Source organism: Cervus canadensis, chromosome 32, assembly GCF_019320065.1.
Source record: "Cervus canadensis isolate Bull #8, Minnesota chromosome 32, ASM1932006v1, whole genome shotgun sequence".
Taxonomy (NCBI): domain Eukaryota; kingdom Metazoa; phylum Chordata; class Mammalia; order Artiodactyla; family Cervidae; genus Cervus; species Cervus canadensis.
In genome coordinates, this window is record NC_057417.1 from 19076285 (window position 1) to 19099339 (window position 23055).

General features: G+C 47.7%; 1 protein-coding gene across 7 annotated transcripts in view; it reads left to right on the forward strand.

The window, feature by feature from the left end:
* LOC122433296 (katanin interacting protein) overlaps positions 1 to 23055 on the forward strand; it is a 228546-nt gene that overhangs the window by 133351 nt on the left and 72140 nt on the right. For all 7 annotated transcript variants that reach the window (XM_043456082.1, XM_043456088.1, XM_043456086.1 and 4 more), the window contains 5 exons: positions 1940 to 2112; positions 3092 to 3151; positions 4610 to 4716; positions 6738 to 6840; positions 11952 to 12167. In XM_043456082.1, the coding sequence (XP_043312017.1) occupies positions 1940 to 2112; positions 3092 to 3151; positions 4610 to 4716; positions 6738 to 6840; positions 11952 to 12167 (659 nt within the window). The remainder of the gene's footprint in view (positions 1 to 1939; positions 2113 to 3091; positions 3152 to 4609; positions 4717 to 6737; positions 6841 to 11951; positions 12168 to 23055) is intronic.

Genomic DNA, 23055 nt, shown 5'->3' on the forward strand with positions numbered 1-23055 from the left:
AGAAATCCTGTTGGCTCCATCTGTAACATACATGCAGAAACTGACCATACGCTGTGTCCCACCCCCACTGGACAGCTGCGGGAGCCCGGCCCCTCTGCTTTCCCCTTCACCTTCCTTCATCCTTGTCTCCACTCAGCACCTAAGTCAGATCAGGTCCCCTGATCTAGAGCCTTCCGTGTCTCCTCAGTTCTCTCAGAGTTATGACCTTACAGCGTCCTCCAAGGCCCTGTGTGACCTGTCCTCCCCACCCCTTTTCAGGCCTCTCACTTCACGCTGGTGTGTGGACCACACTTCCCCAGTGCTCAGTGAGGCCCATCTTGCCATCCCATACTTTCCATCTCTGTTACTGTGCTCTGCTCTTATTGTGTTTCAATATCATCTTCCTGACATAGAACACCCTAGACTATTTATCGTTTCTCCAGCTATTGCCTCTCTCCACAAGGGTGAGAATCTTGGTCTGTCTGGTCACTGCTGTGTCCCCAGTACTAACAACAGAGCCTGGCAGAATGGTACTCAATATATATTTGCCTAGAGGATGAAATTCAGTAGGTTAAAGCCTCTTTAAACATCCCAATGGCAACATTTTGAGCAGTTCTATTTTTAAATAGAGATTTAAAAAAAAAAAACAGAGAAAGAATCCAAATATGAGTAATTGAGATGTTATCATAAGACATCCCCCATGTTCATTGCCTGACCTAGACAATAGTTGATGGCCAATTTCATCTGTGACCCCACCCTCTCCTCACCTGATTATGAAGCAAATTTAAGTCGTCATATTTATCTGTAGATATTTTAGAATGCCTTTGTTTTTTTACAGCTGCATAGTATTCCACTGGGTGAACAAATCACCCAGGGATAGTACCTATGTGTTGGGGCTTCCCTGGTGGCTCAGTGGTAAAGAACCCGCTTAGCAGGAAACTTGGGTTTGATCCCTGGGTCAGGAAGACCCCCTTGAGGAGGAAATGGCAACCCACTCCAGTATTCTTGCCTGGGAAATCCCATGGACAGAAGGAGCCTGGAAGGCTACAGTCCATGGGGTCGCAAAAGAGTCAGACACAACTTAGTGACTAAACAAGAACAACAACAGAACATACAATAACGTATTTTTTTTTCAACCAGCCTTATTGGGTACTTTTTGCATATCACTTTATAAAGTCAATGTTCCACTCATTAGAACTTCTACCATCAACTTCACTTTTGCAATACTTTTTTTTCTACAACTGAAGAGTAATTTCTTTGTAATTCTTGTTACCCACACAAAAACAAAATAAAATAAAGCACAATGATTCCGAAACACCCATTCTTCTCCACAATATTAGGGATTATTCTTTATAGGCACTTTGCTAGAAGTCTAATTTTTTAACTTTTTATTTTGATTTTAGATGCAAAAGCAAACTGCAAGGACAGTACAACCAACACCCCCATTCCCCCAGGTTCACCACTTGCTAGCATTTTGTTGCAGTTGCTTTATATTTGCTCTCTGTGTATTTTTAAATCATTTGAGATTTAATTGTAGACAGCATCCCCCTTTACCCTGAGCACTGCAGTATGTATCTCCTAAGAACAGGGGCATTCATCTTCCACTGCTACAGTGCACTTACATGTGACATTCAGGATATTTAGCATTAATACAATACTGTTATCCAAGCCACAGACTCTACTCGGATTTCTCCACTCGCTACAATTATGTTCCTTAGTGCGATGTCTGCCCCCCCGGGATCTACCCTCGGGGTTGCTATTGCATTCAGCTGCCATGTCTGCCCCATCCCCTTTCATCCGGAGCATCTCTCCAGGCTATCTTTGTCTTTCTTGACCTTGATAGTTTTGGAGAGTACAGGCCAGTTGTTTTATAGAATATTCCTCAATTTGAGTCTAATCGATTTGGAGCAACCCTCACAGTATGCAGTCTAAAGCAGAACCCTCTGCTTTCCGCCCCCAGGACCTGGAAGCCGCCGAGAGAGACCCCTATCCGCAACCCGGAAACCTGTGCGAGAGGCTGAGGACCGAGAGGAAGATGCCTCGGCCGTGCTCAGGGCCATCCAGGTGGAGAACGAGGCCCTGCAGAGGGCGATCCTCAGCAGAAAGGCCGAGCCCCCCGCCAGCCCACCCCAGGTGCGTTCCCTGCAGTGGGGAAGGATGGAGGACTCCGGCTACCCAGGGACCAGGCGGTGTCTGAGCCCTGCTTGCCAAGAGCACGTGGTGAGGAGAGAGAGCCGTGGGGGCGCCCCTGACCTCAGACCAATCAGCGCATCCACTGCCAGTGTCTCCCCATTTCCTCCACCTCCTTTCCATCTTTTGTGTCCTAAGCCTAAACTGGATGCTAATGTGCCTCCAGTCCTTGCTGATTTCCCTGCAAACCCTGAACACCTTAAGCCAGGGCTGCAGACTGGTGGGTCAGAGCAAGAATGGAGACAACAGCCATCTCTGGCTTCTCTGGAAAGACCCCCTTCACCAGAGCATGAGCCCTTCCAGCCTCAGCAGTCCTTACCGCTCCCTAAAGCCCCGCGCCTGGCCTGCTTCACCTGCTCAGGAAACCCCACCCCCCACACTCGGCCCTACAGGAGTTTAAGTTGGTGCCCGCAGCCTTGGCATTTGCGCAGCAAACAGGAAGATGGATGATGGGGTGGAGTGGGGGCACCTCGGGCATCCCTTGGTGTCCACATCCTTTCTCAGAAGCGTGTTCCCCGACTCACCTGTTGAAACCCTTTGCCTTAACTTGTCCCGCTTGATGCTCAAAGTAGTCCTGAGACAGGCAGGACTGGTGTCATGAACCTGTTTTCTAGATATGGCTGATGGCACCCAGGAATCAGAGGGGCTTTCTCGTGGCATGGCTATCTGTGCAAGTGGCTAAGGTCTGTCTCTCTACAAGCTTAGAGCCCCATTCACACCACCAGTTTCTCCCCAGGCCCTGTCTCGGGCTACTCTTTGGGGCGATCATCAAGCATCATCTGTTGTCTGTTTTCCTGGTGCTCAGCCCTATGCCCCTGACATTCGTGTCTGTGATCACAAGACAGTCTTTGTCTCTGTTGGTGAAGGGGGTGCAGTGGATGGCTTTATTCTGACCTCAGATCATGCAATTCCATCATTCCAGGACACAGAGGGACCACGAGCAAAGTCATGGACCAGTCTGCTCAAGGAGGGGACCCCTGAGGTCAGTGAAGTCCTGAGAGGAGCAACAGAGTACCGTGTCCAACCGCTGCCGACAGCCTCGAGAGGGCCTCCCCGCCCCGGTCCCAGCAGACCCTCACTGTGCTTCCTGAGCGTGCCGGCATTCTGCCCATCTCCCAGCTCGGGAGACCCAGGCTGGAGCGCTTTGCCCATGATTATGAGTGGAAGCCAGAACTCACCCAGGCCTGCTGACTCCCAGTGCCTTGCTAGGTTTCTGCTTCTTCACAAAATAATACAAAAACAGATCTTAGTATCCTAGATAAATATATATCTATATCTACCTAGTGGGATTAGGCCAATCTCAGCAAAGATGGCCCCAGGAAATATGGATGTGAGTTAATAAAACAGCTGGGAATGTCTTTGCTAGAGTGTGCCCAAGGCTATGCCATGTCCTCAGAATACAGAGGTGGCCGAGTCAGACCAGATTAGCCCCTGGCCTCAGGGAGCTTGCAGACAACATTCCAATTAAGCCATCCATAACCAGGTGACTTCAGAAAGAGATGACAATAAAAGGTGCTAATGGTGAGAGTGACAGACTATGGGATGGTGGCTGCCTCCCACAGGGTGGTCCGAGGAGGCCCCTTGGAGGGCATCCCCTCTAGGCTGAGCCCTGTCTGTTAAGGAGTCAGGCAGCAAAGGAATAGCATTCCATGTGGAAGGAACAGGGGGAAAGCTTTGAAGTGGAAATGAGCCTAGCCTAATCCAGGAGGGGAGGAACTCATGGAGAAGAGGGCAGGGAAGTAGGGGGTGGGCAGTGGGGAATTGGAGAGAGAGCTCATGAAATAGAGTGCTAGGCAGGGCAGCACCCCAGAGCCACACTATGGTTTTCTTTTTGCAACCCTCCTGCTTTTTCTATTATTTCCCAGTCCTCTGAAACCATTGCCAGTCAATATTTCTGACAGGTTTGCCACACTGCCTACCCTGTGGTCCAGGATTTCTGGATGACCTGACCCCTGATTCACAGAGCTTCCAATGACTACAATTACTTGCAGATAGAGACCAGAGCACATTTTTAGTGCAGATGATAAATGAAAAAGAAGGGGGAAAGGCTTGGAGGATTGAAAATCAAAGGGTCTAATGTTACTGGAATTCTCCACAGAGTCCCATTACTTTGTTGCAAACAGCACAGAGGTTCACTGGAGGTGGGCAAAGGTTTTGATGAGAGAGAAATTTTTCAATAGCTCATTGAAGCTGATCGTTCCCTGGGACTTCCCAGATCATAAGAAATGGAGACCCCGTCTTTTGCCAAAGATCATGTGAGGGTTTTCTAGAAATCTAATCAGCCCCGGGCAGTTGCTGTCACCCTCATTCCAGCTCCCACTTGCCTGCAACGGGACTGATGATCCTTGAAGCGTGTCCTTTTGACCATGACTCTGCTGTGGCTTGGGCCAGGAGGGTCGCCTCAGACATCTGTCTCATGAGCTTCTGCATCCTCCCCCAGCTGCCTCCCATCACCACGGCGACCAGCACAGAGGAGCCAGCCAGGGCAGCAGGGGGAGCCAGAGCCGTCAGTGAAGCCATCGACAGAATCGGCCTTTTGGGGAGCAGGTACTTATCTAAGCAGCTTAAAAACGAAAACAAGCAGCCCATAGTCATGCACCCATGAGAATCTTATTAACCGAGGTTTTCCTTTGCCTTTCCTATATGATTCCAGACCATTTTTAAAGCTGGTCGCTTAGACTGGCATTCCCTCCTCCCCCCCACCCCGCTTCAGCCCAGAAGCATGAAATTGACTTGATTGCTTTCAGACCCGTCTCTTGGCTTGTTCGGTTTGGTTCAGCCAGTGTAAAACTTCAATCTCCTCGGAGGTTTCCAGGGAAGCGGCCCACACGTCAGGAAGTGACCCAAAGCAGTGCCCTTTGAACCTTCTTTTCTCTATTCGGAGTTCGTTCAAACTCCGCTTTCTATTCCCTTCACACGTAGCTTCAGTGATTGGCACCGTCAGGTTCTGTTATCAAAATAAAGGCTTTCCTCTAGTCTTCAGGCAACATCGATCTTCAGAAAGATGCACCAGCCCAAGCCAATAGTTTCAAGCATGCACTCATACCCTGCCACACTCCCCGGGCCGCCGTGGAGAGTGGGCGCCTGGTAGGCCGTGCAGTGCTGGTGCTGAGGGGCGAGAGCAGCTGGAATCCAGCCTGCACGGTGGTCACTAAGCTGAGGCTCCGGCCTGGGACAGCATCAGCCCTGAAAAACGGGGAGCATTTCCTCTGCATGAAGGAGGAGTTTCCTGGCCAAGCTGCGTATTCTCCAGATCTGTGTCCACCCAGAGGGAGTTTGCCTTTGATAATTTCTAGAAAAATTCTGAGTAGGCTAAAGGCACTGATAGCCATTCCTCCAGGAGTCTGCAGACCCCAGAGTGGAAACCACGCTGCGTACCCCTTTGACCATAAATCAGAACTTGAGGTTTCCTGCAGGAGTGAAAGGGCTGAGCCATAAGGATGTATCACATCAGACACAGTTTTATTTACAAGCAGCACACACATCACCAAATGCTTCTTTCTGTGTCCTCAAGATCCTCTGTGCTTCAGGGTCTTGGGGATTCTCAGCCTTAAACAGCACAAGTGGGGTATGTTTGCAGACGACCCTCTTCTGGGTTTGAAATGCTGTGTCCTCAGAAACTAGAGGTGCTGAGCAGGTTAGGAATTGGCAAACTTTTTCAGTAAAGGAGGGGAGGGCAAGTTGGGCTGAGGGAACCAGAGTTGCCTAGACAAGAAGTCATGAAAGTGTTAGTCACTCAGTCATGTCTGACTCTTGGAGACCCCATGGACTGTAGCCCACAAGGCTCCTCTGTCTATAGAATTCTCCAGGCAAGAATACTGCAGGGGGTAGCCATTCCCTTCTCCAGGGGATCTTCCCGACCCAGGGACTGAACCTGGATCTCCTGCATTGCAGGCAGATTCTTTACCATCTGAGCTACCAGGGAAGCCGCCTTTCAGTAAAGGGCCAGATAACAAATACTTTATGCTTTCCACTTTTTGTTTTGTTTTAATAACTGTTTAACACCATAAAACCATTCTTAGCTTTCAGGTCACATAGAAACAGGCTGTGGGCTGCATCTGATCTGCAGGCTGTACTGTGTGGACCCCTGCTCTAGACTCCTGGGGCTGGACTGCGTCTTTGTTGTGGCACATGGTGTTTCTCTAGTTACGGAACATGGGCTTAGTTGCCCTGCTAAGGGCATCTTAGTGGGATCTTAGTTTCCTGACCAGGGATCGAACTGGAGTCCCCTGCATTGGAAGGTGGATGCTTAACCACTGGATGACCTCGCACATCTCCCCATCTCGACTTGTACAGGTTAAAAGTCTGCTTAAGGAGATCAGCTGTCCCTGGCACCAAGCAGTTTCTCTTACTTGGCCCTTCTTTCAGGGCTAATTGTACAGTTATTTATAAAGGGAGAAAACCAGCCCATGTGCACCTTCAGTCTCTCTGCTGGGTGTGAGTCTTTTCTTCTCGAATTGTTACTTGTCTCTGAGATGGAAAAGGAAGCGTGGCACCCTTGATGGGAATGCTGTTTATTGTGTATCGTTTATTACTACTTGTTTGCTAAAACAAAAATCACGTTTCAGACAGCAGCAGAAGCTTCTGAAAGTCCTCCAGGCCATTGAAAATGACTCTGCCCATCTCAGCCGGGTTGTTTCACCCACAGAGGAGCAAGTGCTGGACCCAGAGGTGAGAACCTTGACTTACGAGGCTTTCCCAGGGCATTCTCAGCTTGCCTGAAGGCTGAGGGAAGAAGGGCCCCTCAGGACGATCATCTCTATTTGGTGGGAACTGCTCTGACAGCAGTAAACTTAGCATCTTTCTGCCCTGGTCTCCATCCCCCCTCCTGTCATCCCCTAGCACTCAGACCATGCATGTAATGAAGCACAGAGTTTCAGTGGACAGAAGTCTGACAACCCAGGAGGAAATATAAGTAGCCTGTCTATAGAAAAATATTCAACATCACTGATAATCAAGAAATAAAAATTAGGGCAACCTTAACATTCCATTGATATCTGAGTTAAATTATTTTTGATGATAACCTCTAGCACTGGCAAGGTTACAGTAAAACTGACCATCTTACTCTGCTGGCAGCAATAGAAATATGGGTGGAAAGCTTTTGAAAAGCAGAAAGGACAGACTTAGGAAGAGCCCTAGAAATATTTATGTCTTCCAGCCTGACAATCCTACTTCTTTACCCTAAAGAAATCACACAACAGAAATTGAAAAATATATAGGCACAAAAATGTCTGTTTCAAAAGTATTGAAAGTAGGAGAAAGTGAGAGGAAAAAAACACAGAAATAACATACATGTCTCACAATAATAGTTAATCAGGAAAGTATGATATATGGGCAATATACAGTTGTGTAAAAGAATGGACATTTATGGAGGTTATGCAGATAGAAAATGTTAAGGACATAAAATTAACTGCAAAAGGTAATGTTCATCTTCATGGAGTCCAATATTATTATAGCAAGTGAGCAAAGATATGGCTGTCTGAGCGGTTCGATGGAGCTGAGACATGAAGAGTGAAAGGGCAAGATGGCATCAGGATGGAGGAATAACAGGTGATACTTTTCTCTTTCTGGTCAAATGGTTTGTGTCCAACACATCCTCTGCCCACTTCCTATGCCCAAGCCTTTCTTACAACTGTTTGGTGTAGGAGTCACTCACCTTGTGATTGGCTGATGGAGACTTAACAGGAGGTCCTCCCGAAGGCACACGTGGAGCTCACATGACAGCAGAAGGAGCCCTGCTGCAACCTAGACTGGAGTTCTGGCTTGGAGTCTTTACCATCATTTAGAGGTCGTGTGACCCTAGACAAGCCTCTTAAGCTGTCTGGTCCTGGGAGTGGATGGCTGTCAAACTGGGTAAATAATTCACAGCCCCAGGGGCCGCTGTGTGGCTGCAACAGGAAAGGTCTCTGAGGGCAAGTGGCTTGGTGCCTGTCACCAAGACAAGGGAGAAACCAAGATATATGCCTTCTAGAAAAATCTACGGAAAGCAAAGCATAGTTACTTTCTTAGCTGTAAAGATCCTAAGTGGGGTGAAATCTCAGTCACATTAAAAAGAACCTAGATGGGTCTTCCCTGGTGATACATTGGATAAGAATCCACCTACCAATGCAGGGGACATGGATTCGATCCCCAGTCAGGGAAGATTCTGCATGCTGAGGAGCAACAAAGCCCAAGTGCCAAAAATACGGAGCCAGTGATCTAGAGCCTGAGAGCCACAACTACTGAATCCGAGTGCTGCAACTACTGAAGCCCTTGTGCCCAAAGCCTGGCTCCCAAATGAGAGAAGCCACCTCAGTGAGAAGCCCATGCAATGTAATAAAGAGTAGCTCCTGCTCATTGCAACTAGAGAAAGCCTGCACCCAGCAACGAAGAGCTAGGACAGCCAAAAAATAATTAATTAAAAAAAAAAAAGAGGCTGGATGGATCAAGTCTCCTTATATTATAGGAGACAAGAAACCCAGGGCAAACTGACTTACACAACAAAGAGAAAAAAAATGAGAGATTTCTTTGTAGTGAATGCCATCATTGGGACCAGGTAGGGCTTGATCCAGAAGCTTACACTGTGTCTCCACCATGTCAGCTGAATCTCTCTGAGCCCCATCCCCACCTCAGTACCCAGTCCCAGCTCTGCTCCTTCTCTGTGATCTCTCAATGGCCAGTGATTCCCTCTTCTCCCCGTTATACCCTAAGACCCCACAGTCAGGAGAACTGAGCCGTTTCTCTACACACAGACCTGAGACTAGGTCACATGCCCATCACTGAACCACTCCCAGGCGTCAGGACACGCTAATGGACTGGACCAGTTCAGCTCCTCCTCGGGGTAGGAAAGCGTCCATCTCTTTGTTATCTCACGGCTCAGAAAAGAGAAGGGGCAACTTTGACAAAAGAAAAGCAGGTGGTCTTGGTGAAAGGGGGGCAGTGATACCAGGGTCCAGAAGCTTCCTGGCCAGTGTTTGCCTCACACCCCTCCCTCCTAAATTGAGCAGGACTAGCCATCAGGTTGCAGCACTGACAACTTCTGACACTGCCTTAGTTAACAGACCCTTCAGCTTCTTCATTTAGAATCACTGCTGAGGGAATTCACACATTTTAGACTGCACCGGGCGTGAGATCCAGCAGCCCCTCCCGGGGGCAACTCGCCTCCCATCTGGCTTCCTCCCGACAGCCAACAGCCGCAGTGACCAGGGCTACTTCTTCACACCTCCCACGGGACTCACCTGGCAGCGGAACGCGCCTCCCAAGCACGAGTTCATTAACCTCCTGATCCTCACGCCTTGAGCCGGGCCAGTGGAGTTTTATCACCTTCCTGCCAGCCTGGGACTCAGGCCCAAGACAACAGAGGGCTTGGCCCTGGCTCCACATGGGCCCGTGGCAGAGAAGGAAGAAGCCATGGGGTCTGCTAATAAAAACAGGCCCTACGTTCCCTCCGGGAGCAGGGAGCTGACCTCCCTCCCTCCGCATCCCCAGCCCATTGCCTGGCAATCAAGGCTCATCCAAACGCACGCTGAGAGCGCTAGCACGTCTCGCTGGCTATTAATTAAAAAAATAAGTAGAGAACAGTTGCTGTTCATTTGCTCAGCTTCCTGCTCACAGGACCGTCGCAGATTACAGTGCTAATTAAGAGAGGGCATGTGTGTGCGGGGAAGGCACCATTTTCTGAGCGGCTGATCCGTAGCGACCAGCCCTGCAGTTGGGGCGACATGGGGCCTCAGGAAGCCGTTCCGCGGTGTGGCCATTGATTGATGGTGTTCATGCCCTCCCAGACCAGACAGCCTGCCCGTGAAGGAGGTGGGCATTAAAATCACTGGAGGAGAGAGATGGGCGGAAACGGCCACTTACAGAGTTCACGCGGGCCGGAACTGCTGACAGGGCCTTCTCAGGGCGTACACATGTGCTTAGTCATTCAGTCGTGTCTGATTCTTTGCGACTCTTTGGACTGTAGCCTGCCAGGCTCCTCTGTCCATGGGATTTTTCAGGCAAGAATACTGGAGTGGGTTGCCATGCCCCCCTCTAGGGGATCTTCCCAACCCAGGGATCGAACCCGGATCTCCTGTGTCTCCTGCATTGCAGGCTGATTCTTTACCTGCTGAGCCACGCATGTATCCCGCTTAATCTCCGGGATAGGATTGTCAGATTGATGGTGTCATCTCCTGGTCCCCATTCAGGCCGAGGGATGTCAACTGACCTGTCCAGCGTCCTGTGTTATCTACTGCAGTGGTCCCAGCCTTTTTGGCACCGGGATCAATTTCGTGAAAGACAGTTTTACCAGAGACCAGGGGTGAGGGGATGGTTTCGGGATGATTCAAGCATATTACATTTATTATGTGCTTTTTTTTTTTCTTCTAATCTATAATGCTGCTGCTGATCTGACAGGTGGTACCGGTCCTCGTCCCAGAGGTTGGGGACCCCTGATCTACTGTATTACACAGGCTGTCTACTAGGCTGCCACAACCATGTGCCATAGTCTGGGGGGCTTAAACAATGGAGACTTTTTTTCTCACCAATCCAAGATCAAGGTGTTGGCAGGCAGGGTTTCTTCTGAGGCCCGTCCTTGGCTTGCACATGGCCACCTTCTCATTGTGTCCCTGCATGGCCTTTTCTCTGTGCCTGCCCATCCCTGGTGTTTCTCTTGGTATCCAGATGTCCTATTCTTGAAAGGACATCAGTCAGAATGGATTAGGCCCACCCTAACAGCCTCATTGTGTCTTTTTTTTTTCCTTTCTTTCTTTTCCATTTATTTTTATTAGTTGGAGGCTAATTACTTTACAATATTGTAGTGGTTTTTGTCATACATTGACATGAATCAGCCATGGATTTACATGTATTCCATTGTGTCTTAATTACCTCTTTCTAGGCCCTATCCCCTTCTGAGCAATTAGGGTTTGGGCTTCAGTATCTGAGTTTGCAGGAGGGTGGGGGTGACACAATCTAGTCCCTAGTGAAGTGAAAGTTGCTCAGTGGTGTCTGACTCTTTGCGACCCCGTGGACTATACAGTCCATGGAATTCTCCAGGCCAAATTTCTGCCCAATTCAGCAGAAGTTGTGACGTGCCTACAGGATATGAACCCTTGGTCGTGGGTCAGGAAAGTGCATATTCAGGGAGAATCTGATGCCTTTAAACATTTTAAAATTTTTATTTCATTTTTATTTATTTTATTTATTTTTGGCTGCGCTGAGTCTTCCTTGCTGCCCAGGCTTTCACTAACTGCGGTGAGTGGGGGCTGCTCTCCAGTTGTGGTGTGTGGTGATTTCTCTTGTTGCAGAGCATGGGCTCAGTAGTTGGGGGCGCACAGGTTTGGTTGCTCCGTATGTGGGATCCTCCTAGACCAGTGATCAAACCCATGTCCCCTGCATTGGCAGGTGGATTCTTAACCACTGGACCATAAGGGACATCCCTTTAAACATTTTTTGTTATTTGTGGATTCACAGAAAATACTAAGTGCCAGGTTTCACTGATAACTTTTTCTTCTTGGCCGCACCGAGTGGCTTGCGGGATCTTAGTTCTTTACCAGGGATGGAACCCAGGCCCCAGCAGGGAAAGAGTAGAGTCCTAACCACTGGACCACCAGGGAATCCCCGCAGTGACTATGTTTTAAATACCTTACAAATATGAACTCTTTAAATCTCCGTGGTAACCATCTGTAATGGGTGCTTCTCTTATCCTCATTGTACAGATGGGGAAACCAAGGCACTGAGAGCCTAAATACCTTGTCATTTCGTGGTCGAGCTGGATTCCACCTGTGCTGTTTTCATCCTGTGGCATTACCTTTCTTCTTGTTAAGGACAAATCGGGACGGAAAGCGGAGGAGATCAAAGACGCCATCTACGTGACCATGGAGATCCTGTCCAACTGGGGCAGCGCGTCGTGGGTGGGCCTCACGGAAGTCGAGTTCTTTGACCTGAACAACAGAAAGCTCTACGTGTCGCCCCATGACGTGGATATCCGGAACACAGACATGCCCGGGGACCTGGGCCACTTGGTCAACAGGAACTTAGCTGTAAGTGGAGGCGGTCCTGAGTGAACCTTGGCCTCGTGCTTTAATGCATTTTTTTCTGTCCAGGATAAGCGAGGGTGTGGGTGCAGGGAGGGGATGGCTGTTGTGACTGTCTCAGCCATTCATTTGGGCAAAGTGGGGAGGAGCCCGGGAACAAGGTAGAGGCAGAGCCTCCAAATGGTACCCCCCTCGCCCTGAGCGCTGTTCCAGATCCCTGCTCAGTGGGAGTTTCTTTGGGGGTTTGGGGGACAAAGAGGAGCCAATCACCCCCTTTATCTACCTTTGCGGTTTACCACAGTCCTCACCACCAAACACGGGACCTGGGGAGGGGAGTGTCATCGAGGCCCTTGTTTTGTAGACGAAAAATTGAGACTTGGACAAGGGCATTGACTTGGTCAAGGTCACAGAGCTGGAAGGTGCGGGAGGGGCAGACACATACCCTGCAGCCTGGCCCCGGGCCCATGTACCCCCTCCGGGCCCGGCTTCCCTGGGACACAGAGAGCACACCTCGAAAACATGGTACGTTGCTTTCTTTCAAATATCTAAAAGTTAAAGAAAGAGAGGTTCTGGCATTTTCTCTTCCTGCCACTTGCAAGCTGGACACAGGAGACTGAGCTAAGGTGAGCAGACTGCCCAGCACCGACGTCCGTACTGTACGTGTGCTATAGGGTCCATCACCTTGACCTCTGGGAGGGGCCTGGGACACAGGACCAGAGGTTGCCTCTGGGTCATGGAACAGATTGAACAAGGGACAGGGGCAATAGGAAGGCTTTCTCTTGGATGCTTTTTTGGTACCTTTTAAATTTCCTGCCCTGTATACATATTTCCTATTCCAAAGAACAAATTATTAGTTTTTTTCAAACATTTTGTGTATTTGTTTATTTTTGACTGTGCTGAGTCTCGTTGCTGAGCTCAGGCTTTCTCCATTTGCAGCCAGCGAGGCTACTCTTCGTTGCGGTGCGCGGACTTCTCACTGCGGTGGCTTCCCTTGTTGCAGAGTGCAGGCTCTAGGCACTTGGGCTTCAGTAGTTGCGGCGCCCGGGCTCCAGAGTGCGGGCTCAGTAGTTGTGATGCATGGGGTTACTCAGCCCCGTGGGATGTGGGATCTTCCCAGACCAGGAACCAAACCCATGTCCGCTGCATCAGCAGGCAAATTCTTATCCAACTGCACCACCAGGGAAGTCCAAATTATTAATTTTTAAAAAAGAATTGAAAAGGAAAACGGTTGCCACAGTTGTAGTTCTTGCCTTGTGCCAGGCACAGTGCTAAGTATGTCATACGTGTAATCTTATTTAAACATAACAGTGCACAGACCCGAGAAGCAGAAAGGCCTGGCTCCAAGCTTAATCACTTACTTCGTCATGACCACCAGTAGCTCACCTAACATCAACTTTGGTTTTCTCATCTGTGAAACGGAGATCACAGTAGCACTTAGCTTGATACAATAGTAAGGATCAATGTAAATAAAAAGAACTTACCACGCCTCTGAAAGAGCTCTGAAACACCAGCTATTGCTGTTTTCATGGTTACCAGTCGTAGTAGTAGTAATACAGTGAGTGCTAAGTCACTTCAGTCGTGTCTAACTCTCTGCGATGCCATGGACTGTAGCCCACCAGGCTCCTCTGTCCATGGGATTTCCCAGGCAAGAATACTGGAGTGGGTTGCCATGCCTTCCTCCAGGGGATATTCCCATCCCATGAATCGAACCCATATCTCTTTTGTCTCCTGCATTGGCAGGCGGGTTCTTTACCACTAATGCCACCTCTGTGAAGCAAATATTATTCCCATTTAAAGAAAAAGAAGCCAGGAAGGAGGGCTGTGAAATCCCCAGTTCTATATATCCAGGTTCTGGTCTCGACTCTGTGGCCTTGGGCATCTTACCTGCCTTCTCTGAGAGTCAGTTTTTTCCCTCCTCCTGTAAAATGGGAGTGGGAGGCCTGGATAACCCGTGTGATTCTTATTTTGCCAGCAAGAGAAGCTGAGTCTGGCTCGCTTTAGCAAATTTTTGAAAAGAAAATGTGTTGCAAGCCTTTTGAGTCGCTGGTGTACTCACTGAGACTCAGGCCAGAATCGGACAGGCCCTGTGGGAAACCTGGGGATTCTGGGTAACATCCAGGGATGCCTGAGCACCGGAAGTTTGTTCATTTTTTTGGTGGCAGGCTTCCCTGTTTGTTGGTTGATTGGTTGCTTAAATGGTTTGTCATTTTGTCTTTCTGCTGGGGATATCCAGTCCCAGGAGAGGAAGGCTGATGGACCAACCTGACTAGGAGGCCCAGGCACCTTGGTACCAGTTCCCAAGATGCCCCAGTGGGGCAGGGAGTGAATCCTCCCTGAAGAAATTCATGGCTATTACTGAAAGAAAGGCAGTGTAGATGTGAGATAGCCAGGAAACACCGCCTGTCCACAGGGCTCGACAGAGTGATGTCTGAGCCCTCTTAAAGGTCAGCTATGTGACCTTGAAGGAAACAGGTTCTCCCATGGGTCACGGCCACTTGGATGCTCTGGCCTTGCATTCCCTGCTCTTCCTGCTTCAAATCTGTGGACTCCCGCGGGGCTTGGACTGGCCCTTGCCAAACCTCTCCGGTCCCCCTTGTGCACAAGGCGGTGAGTGGCATTTTGGAAGTCTGCTGTATAGAACAGAACATACCAGGGGTGATAAAAAGCATCATTGGATTTGATGGGGACCAATTCTGATGATTACTCTCCCCTTTCCTCTGCTTAGCAGAGGCTGACGAGCTTTGCCTTGTCATAGCAGTGAGGACTTCAGCCCAGGGTTTTGGTGGGTTTTTTTTGTGTTGGTTTTTTTTAATTTTGGGCCTTGAGGCTGGGACATGAGACAGCTGTCTTACCCTAAGCTGCTGGATCTCCAGGCCCAGCTGTGGGTGGGCTGGATTCCTCCTGCCATTCCGGTCTGGGGTCTCTCTCATAGTCATCCTGTATGCCAGGTTCAGGGCCACCAGAGCACACCGCCTCTCAGAACCATCCCATTTCACTGGGCCTCGGACGTCCCTTACGGAATCTCACGCGAACTTTGGGGTGGCTCTCCCCATTTGGTAAACGAGAAAACCAAGTCTCCGGGAAGACGAGTGACTCCCCCAGGCCACACTGCTGTGGAGTGGCGGGGCTCAGCTGGAAGCTGAACAGATTGCACCTAAAAGCAGAGTCTGGGTTTGAAAGAGAAGTTACTTCCATAGATGTGATTGTGGGACACGTTGGGGGTGTGAGTGCCCCGTATTTGGTGCAAACCCTCCTCCCTGCCCTGCCTGCCCCATCTCTCTCATCGGCCTCCCCCCAGGCTCATGGCTTCAAGATGACTCCAAATTTATACACCCAGCCCTGCCTGTTTCTCTGAATTCCTGACTCGAATGTCAGCTTCCACTCCATGTCTCAGACCTCAGAGATCTAAAACCTAAGTTTCAGTTCCCCTGCCCAGAGCCACATCTCTTCCTCCTCCAGCAGCCCTTTGCTCAGAAAATGGCATTCTCGCCAGGCTCACCACTTGCTTGATTGCCCCACGCCCCCCTCCCATTCAAGCACATCAACCCCTCCTGTTGATTCTGCCTCCAACACGGAGCCTGGACTTGGCCCCTTCTCTCCATTTCCTTTGGTTCCTCCCAAGCCCCTCTCATTGAAACATTAAACGGCCACCTCTCTCCTTCCTTTCTTCCATTCTTGCTCCATCCACTACATTTTCCAGTCTGTACTCAAAGGGAGCTTTTACAAATGTCACCTCCCCTGATTAGAGCCTCTGCCGTGACTTTCTGGGAGAAATGGGATGCCTCCCTGTGACCTGGGAGGCTGTCTGTAAGCACGCCTCCAGCTCCTCTCTGCTTGCTGCACCCACCAGGCTGCAGAAGCCACAGGGCTCCCTTCTGCTCCTCTGATCTGCCAAGCTCATTCTCACCTCTGGGTTCAGCCCTTGCTGCCTCCTCTGCCCAGAGCATGCCTCCTCCAGATGTTCAAGTGGCTCCTTCCTCTCTCCTCACTGAGATTTCAGCCCAGCTATCACTTTCTCAATGAGACCTTCCCTGACCCTACAAACTGGAGGAGTTCTGTTTCCTCCCCACCGCAGTCTCTATCACATCAGCCTTTCTCATTTTCTGCAGAGCACTTCTAGCTCTAAAAAATGATCCTGTTCACTTGTTTCTGATCTGACTCCTCCCATCAACCTGCAAGTTCTTGTCTGTCCTATTCACACTATATTCCCAGCACATAAAGCAATACATTTTTGAAGTTTTATTTTTAAAAATAATTATAGTCTCACAGAAAATTGTAAAAAAAAAAAAAAAAGTGCAGAAAAGAGAACTACAAAGCCAAAAGTTGTTTTTTTTGAAAGAATCAATAAAATGAATAAACCTCGATTGAGCAAAGGGGGGAAATACTCAAACTACTAAAATCAGAAATGAAAAGGGGGCCATTACTACCAAACTTACAGAAATAGAAGGGAATTTTTTATTCCCTTTTATTGTGGGAATATTATGAACAATTTTATGCCAGCAAGTTAGATATCAGATGAAATGGACAGATTCCTAAAAAAACATGAATTACCAAAACTGACTCAAGAAGGAAGAAACAATCTGATTAGACCTATAGCAAGAAAAGAGACTGAATTAGTAATCAATTAAAAAAGAAAGAAGAAAAGCCCAGGACCAAATGGCTTCACGGGTGAATCTTACCAAATATTTAAAGAATTAATACCAGTCCTTCACACACTGTCCTAAAATACGAAAGAGGAGGGACCGCTTCCCAACTCATTTTCCAAGGCCAGTATTAACCTGAAACCAAAACCAGACAAAGCCTTCAGAAGAAAACTACAGACCTGTCTTAGCCCTTATGAATATAAATGTAAAAATCCTCAATAAAACATTAGCAAATCAAATCTAGTAGTGTATAAAAAGATTTATGTATCAAGACCTAGTGGAATTTATTCCAAAAATGCAAAGGTTTCAGCATATGAAAATAAGTCGGTTGAATATGACATATTAATACAATGAAGGGGGAAATAATCACATGGCATCTTAATAGACCCAGAAGAGGCATTTGATAAAATTCAACATTCTTTCATGATAAAACCATCAACAAACCAAGAACAGAAGGAAAGATCCTCAACCTGATAAAGGGTATCTGTGAAAATCCATGACTAATATCATACTGAATGGTGAAAGACTAAAAGCTCACCCCTAAGATCGGGAATGGGTCAAGATTGCCTACTTTCACCATGTCTATTCAACACTGTACTGGAGATTCTACTCAAGATAGTTAAGCTAGAAAAGGTTGGAAACAATGAAATAGACCATATTTGCAGGTGATATGATCTTATTAAAAGTCTTAAAGAATCTGCAAAAATTACTGATAAAACTAAAATCAAGTTCAGCAAGTTTAAAGGATAAAAGGTCAATATAAAAAAGTCAGTTGTATTTCTATACACTAGTGATGAACTATCCAAAAAGTGAGTTAAGAAAATTCTATGTATAATAGCATCAAAAAAATAAAATACTTAAGGATAAATTTCATCTAAGAAATGAAAGACTTGTACATTGAAAAGTATCAAATATTGTTGACAAAATTTAAAGACAACCCAAATAATGAAAAATGAAAATATACCTGTGTTCACGGATTGGAAGACTTAATACTATTGCCATGGCAATGCTCCCAAATAATCTATAGATTCAATGTAATCCTATCAAAATTCCAACTGCCTTTTTTTTTTGGTGGAAATTGACAAGCATGTAAAATGTTTATGGAAGTTCAAAGAATATAGAATAGCCCTCAAAAGTGTTGGGGAAAAAACAAAGTTGGAAGACTCACACTTCCCAATTTCAAAACTTACTGCCAAGTCACAGTAATTGAGACTTTGTGGTTCTGGCTTAAGTATAGACATATAGATCAATGGAATACAACTGAGACTGCAGAAATAGGTTCATACATCTATTGTCAATTGTTCTTTAACAAGGATGCCAATCCCATTCGATGAGGAAAGAATCGTTTTGTTTCAACAAATGGCATCAGGACAACTGGATTTCCGCATGCAGAAGAATTTAGTTGGACTCTTCCTTCACACCATCTACAAAAGCTAACTCAATGGATCAAAGACCTTGAAACTTTATAGTTTTAAGGCTATAAAACTCTTTGATGAAAAACATAGGTACAAATCTTCGTAGCTTGGAATTTTTCAATGGAGTTTTAGGGTCAACACCCAAAGCATAAACAACAAAAGAAAAAAATAGATTAGACCTCATCAAAATTTTAAAACATTTTTGCTTTGAAGAACATTATCAAGAAAGTGAAAGACAACCTACAGAAAATGGAGAAACTGTTTGCAGATCATATATCTGAGAAGAGCCATGTGTCCAGAATATATAAAGAACTCAGACTCAACAGCAAAGAGACAAACAGCCCAATGAAAAAAGGCCAAAATACTTTGAATAGATATTTCTTGAAAGATTTACAAATAGCCAACAAGCACACATGAAAAGATACTCAATATCATTAGTCATTCAGTTCAGTTCAGTCACTCAGTCATGTCCGACTCTTTGCGACCCCATGGACTACAGCACACCAGACTCCTGTCCATCACCAACTCCCAGAGCTTGCTTAAACTCATGTCCATCGAGTCGGTGATGCCATCCAACCATCTCATCCTCTGCCATCCCCTTCTCCTCCTGCCTTCAATTTTTCCCTCAATAGTTATTAGGGAAATGCAAAGCAAAACCACAAAGACATACTTCATACCCATTGGATGCTATACTTAAAAAAAAAACAAAAAAAACAGAAATAACAAGTATTGGTGAGCATATGGAAAAATTGGAATCATCATACCTTGCCGGTGGGAATGTAAAAGGAAAATGGCACAGCCATTGTGCAAAACAGTTTGGCAGTTCCTCAAAACATTAAATGTAGGGACTTCCCTGGTGGTCCAGTGGCTGAGACTCTGCACTCCCAGCGCAGGGGCTAGGGTTCCATCCCTGGTCAGGAGAACTAGATCCTACATGCTGTAACTAAGAGCCAACACAGCCAAATAAATAAATAATTTTTAAAAAATTAAATGTACAGTTACCATGTGACCAAGCATTTCCACTTCTAGGTATATACCCAAGAAAATTAAAAACATATATTCACACAAAAACTTGTACACAAATGTTCATAGCAGTGTTATTCATAATGCCCAAAAGGTGGAAACAACCCAGATGGCCATCAAATGATGCACAGATAAACAACATGTGGTCTGTCCATACAATGGGATATTATTCGGTCATAAAAAGGAGCAAAGTCCTGAATAAACTTGGATAAACTAGAAAGCATCATGCTGATTCACTAGACAGCATCGTGCTGAATGATGAAAGTTGGACATAAAAGACCATATATATTGTATGACAGCATTTATATGAAATGTCCAGAATAGGCAAATCCATAGAGACAGAAGGTAGACTAGTGGGTACCAGGGACAGGGGAGATGTAGGAATGGGGAGTGACTGTTTAAGGGTATGGGGCTTCTTTGAGGGGCAATAAAAGTGTGCTGAAAAAAGATAATGGTGATGGTTGGACAACCTCGTGAATACACTAAAAAACCACTGACTTGTACACTTTAAAGGGGTGGTTTGATATATGTGAATTTTATCTCCCTTTTTTTTGGCCACTCTCTGCAGCATGTGGGATCTCAGTTCCTCCATCAAGGATGGACCCTGTGCCCCCTGCAGTAGAAGCGTGGAGTCAACCTGTGGGCCGCCAGAGCAATCCCTCAATTTTTAATAAAGTATAGTGAGGTTCCATGTGCCTTCGTCTTGCCTCCCCAATGGTAACATCCTATGTGACCACAGTACATCATCAAAACTGGGAAACTGACATGAGTATAACGAGCAGCACTTCATACACTTGTTTGTGCCTGTGTGTGTGTATACATTCTTTTCAATTCTGTCACTTGTAGATTCATATAACCACCACCACGGCAAGATACGGAAGAGTTCCATCACCTCAAAGGAATTCCCTCCTGAGACCCTTTCTAACCACCCCACCCCCTTCCTGTCCCTAACATGGCCGCCATCAATTTGTTCTCTATAATTTTTTTCATTTCAAGAATGTTGTAGGGACCTCCCTGGCAGTCCAGTGGTTAAGATTCCACGCTTCCAGTGCAGGGGATGTGGGTTCAATCCCTGGTTGGGGAACTAAGATCCCACATGCCATGCTGCACAGCACCACCCCCCCAAATGCCATATACATGGGATCCTACTGTATGTAACCTTTCTGAGATTGACTTTTTCCCACTCATGGTAATGCCCTTGGGGCTTCCCTGGTGGCTCAGATGGTAAAGAATCTGCCTGCAATTCAGGAGACCTGGGTTCAATCCCTGGGTCAGGAAGATCCCCTGGAGAAGGGCATGGCTGCCCACTCCAGTATTCTTGCCTGGAGAATCCCACGGACAGAGGAGCCTGGCAGGCTGCAGTCCATGGGGCCACAAAGAGTCGGATACAACTGAGCAACTAACAACAACATAATGCCATTGACACCCATCCAAATTGTTGCATCAATAGTTCGTTCCCTTCTTTAAAAGACTGGTTCATTTTTGGCTGTGCTGGGTCTTTGCTGCTGCACGGGCTTGCCCCAGTTGTGGCAGGCGGGGGTTACTCTCTGATTGTGGCGCTCAGGCTCCTCCTTGCGGTGGCATCTCTTGTGGCAGATCATGGGCTCTAAGACACGTGGGCTTAGTTGACCCACACATGGGGGCTCTTCCCGGACCAGGGATTGAACCTGTATCCCCTGAATTGGCAGATGGATTCTTTTTTTTTCTTCAAATAACCTGTTTATTTTATTTTGCGTCTTCTGGGTAGTATTTTTTAAATTTATTTATTTTTTAATTGAAGGATAATTGCTTTACAGAATTTTGTTGTTTTCTGTCAAACCCCAACATGAATCAGCCATAGGTACACATAGATCCCCCCCCCTTTTGAAACTCCCTCCCCATCCCAGCCCTGTAGGTGGATACAGAGCCCCTGTTTGAGTTTCCTGAGACATACAGCAAATTCCCGTTGACTATCTACGTTACATATGGTCATGTAAGTTTCCATGTTGTTCTCTCCATACGTCTCACCCTCGCCGCCCCTCTCCCCGTGTCCGTAAGTCTGTTCTCTATGTCTGTTTGTCCATTACTGCCCTGCAAACAAATTCCTCGGTACCATCTTTTTAGATTCTGTTTATGTGCGTTAGTATACAGTATTTCTCTTTCTCTTTCTGACTTACTTCACTCTGTATAATAGGCTCTAGGTTCCCCACCAGGGAAGTCCAGTTTGTTTCCTTTTAAGATGCTAACTTATTAAAGCGAGGCTACTTCTGAGGGCCGTCCAGCATCACTCTGAGGGTGTGTGGATCCGTGTCAGGTTAATGTTAGAGACCGCAGCACCTTCCTTAGGAGTTAGAAAGAGACCTCCTGAGAGAGGCCTTCTCTGACCATCGATTCTAAAATTGTCCTTCCGGTGGCCATTAATAATTCTCTTATATTTGCTTCATCAAATGTATCCCCCCTGCTTGATTTTTTTTTCCCCCTTGGCAGTGTGACTTGTTGGCTCCTCTGCCCGCCCAGAGCCGGGACCGTCTGGGCCGGGATCCCCCGCACTCAGGATTTGTTGAGCAAGTGGGTAGCAGATGCTGCTGGTGCCTCCCCTGGTCCTTCACCCTCCCACTGTGGTCCCTGCTGGCCGCTCTTCCACCTGCCAGCAAACACCTCTCTCCTGTGGCAGGTTTGTTTTCTCGTCTCCAGGACCCACTTTACTTCCCCTGCACCAGGTCCAAACTGGTGGGGAATGGAGCCCCCAGGAGCAGCCCTGAACCTGCGCAGATGGGAACTGGAGTGTGGATACACACCGGCTCCTTCGTCCTTCCCTGTCTAAATCAACTCCTTTACTGGAATTCTTGCCTCAGGGTCTGCTCCTGCGGGAACCCAAACCCAGACAGAATGATTGAATGAATAAATGAAAAACCTAAGTTTGAATCCTCACTCCAAGGACTTCCCTGGTGGGCCATTGGGTAAGACTCCACACTCCCAGTGCAGGGGTCCCAGGTTCGATCCCTGGTCAGAGAACTAGACCCCACATGCCTCAACTAAAGATTCTGATTGCCTCAACTAAGACCCGGCACAGACAAATAAATCTATCTTTTAAAAAATTCTCACTCCATCGCATGCGCAAACCACATCTTTGATGGTCTCTGATCTTCCTTCAGTGACTCACCATCCGTCCCCCTGCTCCCAGGGCTTGGAGGGAACCCAGTGGAGTAACAGCAGCAGCGCCCAGGTGCTGATTCTTGTTCGACCCTCTTGATTACCACCTGCGATGGGCAGGTGCAGCCGACACCCTGCCTGCTGGGCTGGCACCTGGAGCTTTGCCCAGTGAGCCTTGGGTCAGCCCTCGGCGGCTTCCAGCAGCCTTCCTCCCGGGCACTCTGTCAGTGGAAAGGAAGAGTCAGAAGGCCCGGTGGCTAATGAGGTTCAGAGTTACCTGCAGATTAATGTTCTCCAACTCTGAACAGCACGATTAGCCCTCCCGCTGACAGAAATGTGATGGGAAATCAATTACAGTCTCCACGCTGGCGTCTAAGGGTCAGCCTTCAGCCTCTGCCATTGTCAGGCAGCCTCAGCGACCCACTCCAGGCTCCAGCTCAGAGACGGGATGAGACATCTCCGCTGGGTTTGGAGATGTGCTGTCCTGACCCCTCGCAGCTGCCCAGAGCACTAGAAGTTCCCGCAGAGCTCGAGAAACTTGCCAGGATAAGTCAGAAGCCCTTGAACTCATCTCAGCAGCGTCCTGACTCCTGAAAGGCACCATTGTCGCTGGGACAAGCCACCTCTGTCCTCCGCGCAGCTGGAGGCTGCGCCTCGTGTCTCCTGGGGACCAGCGGACCC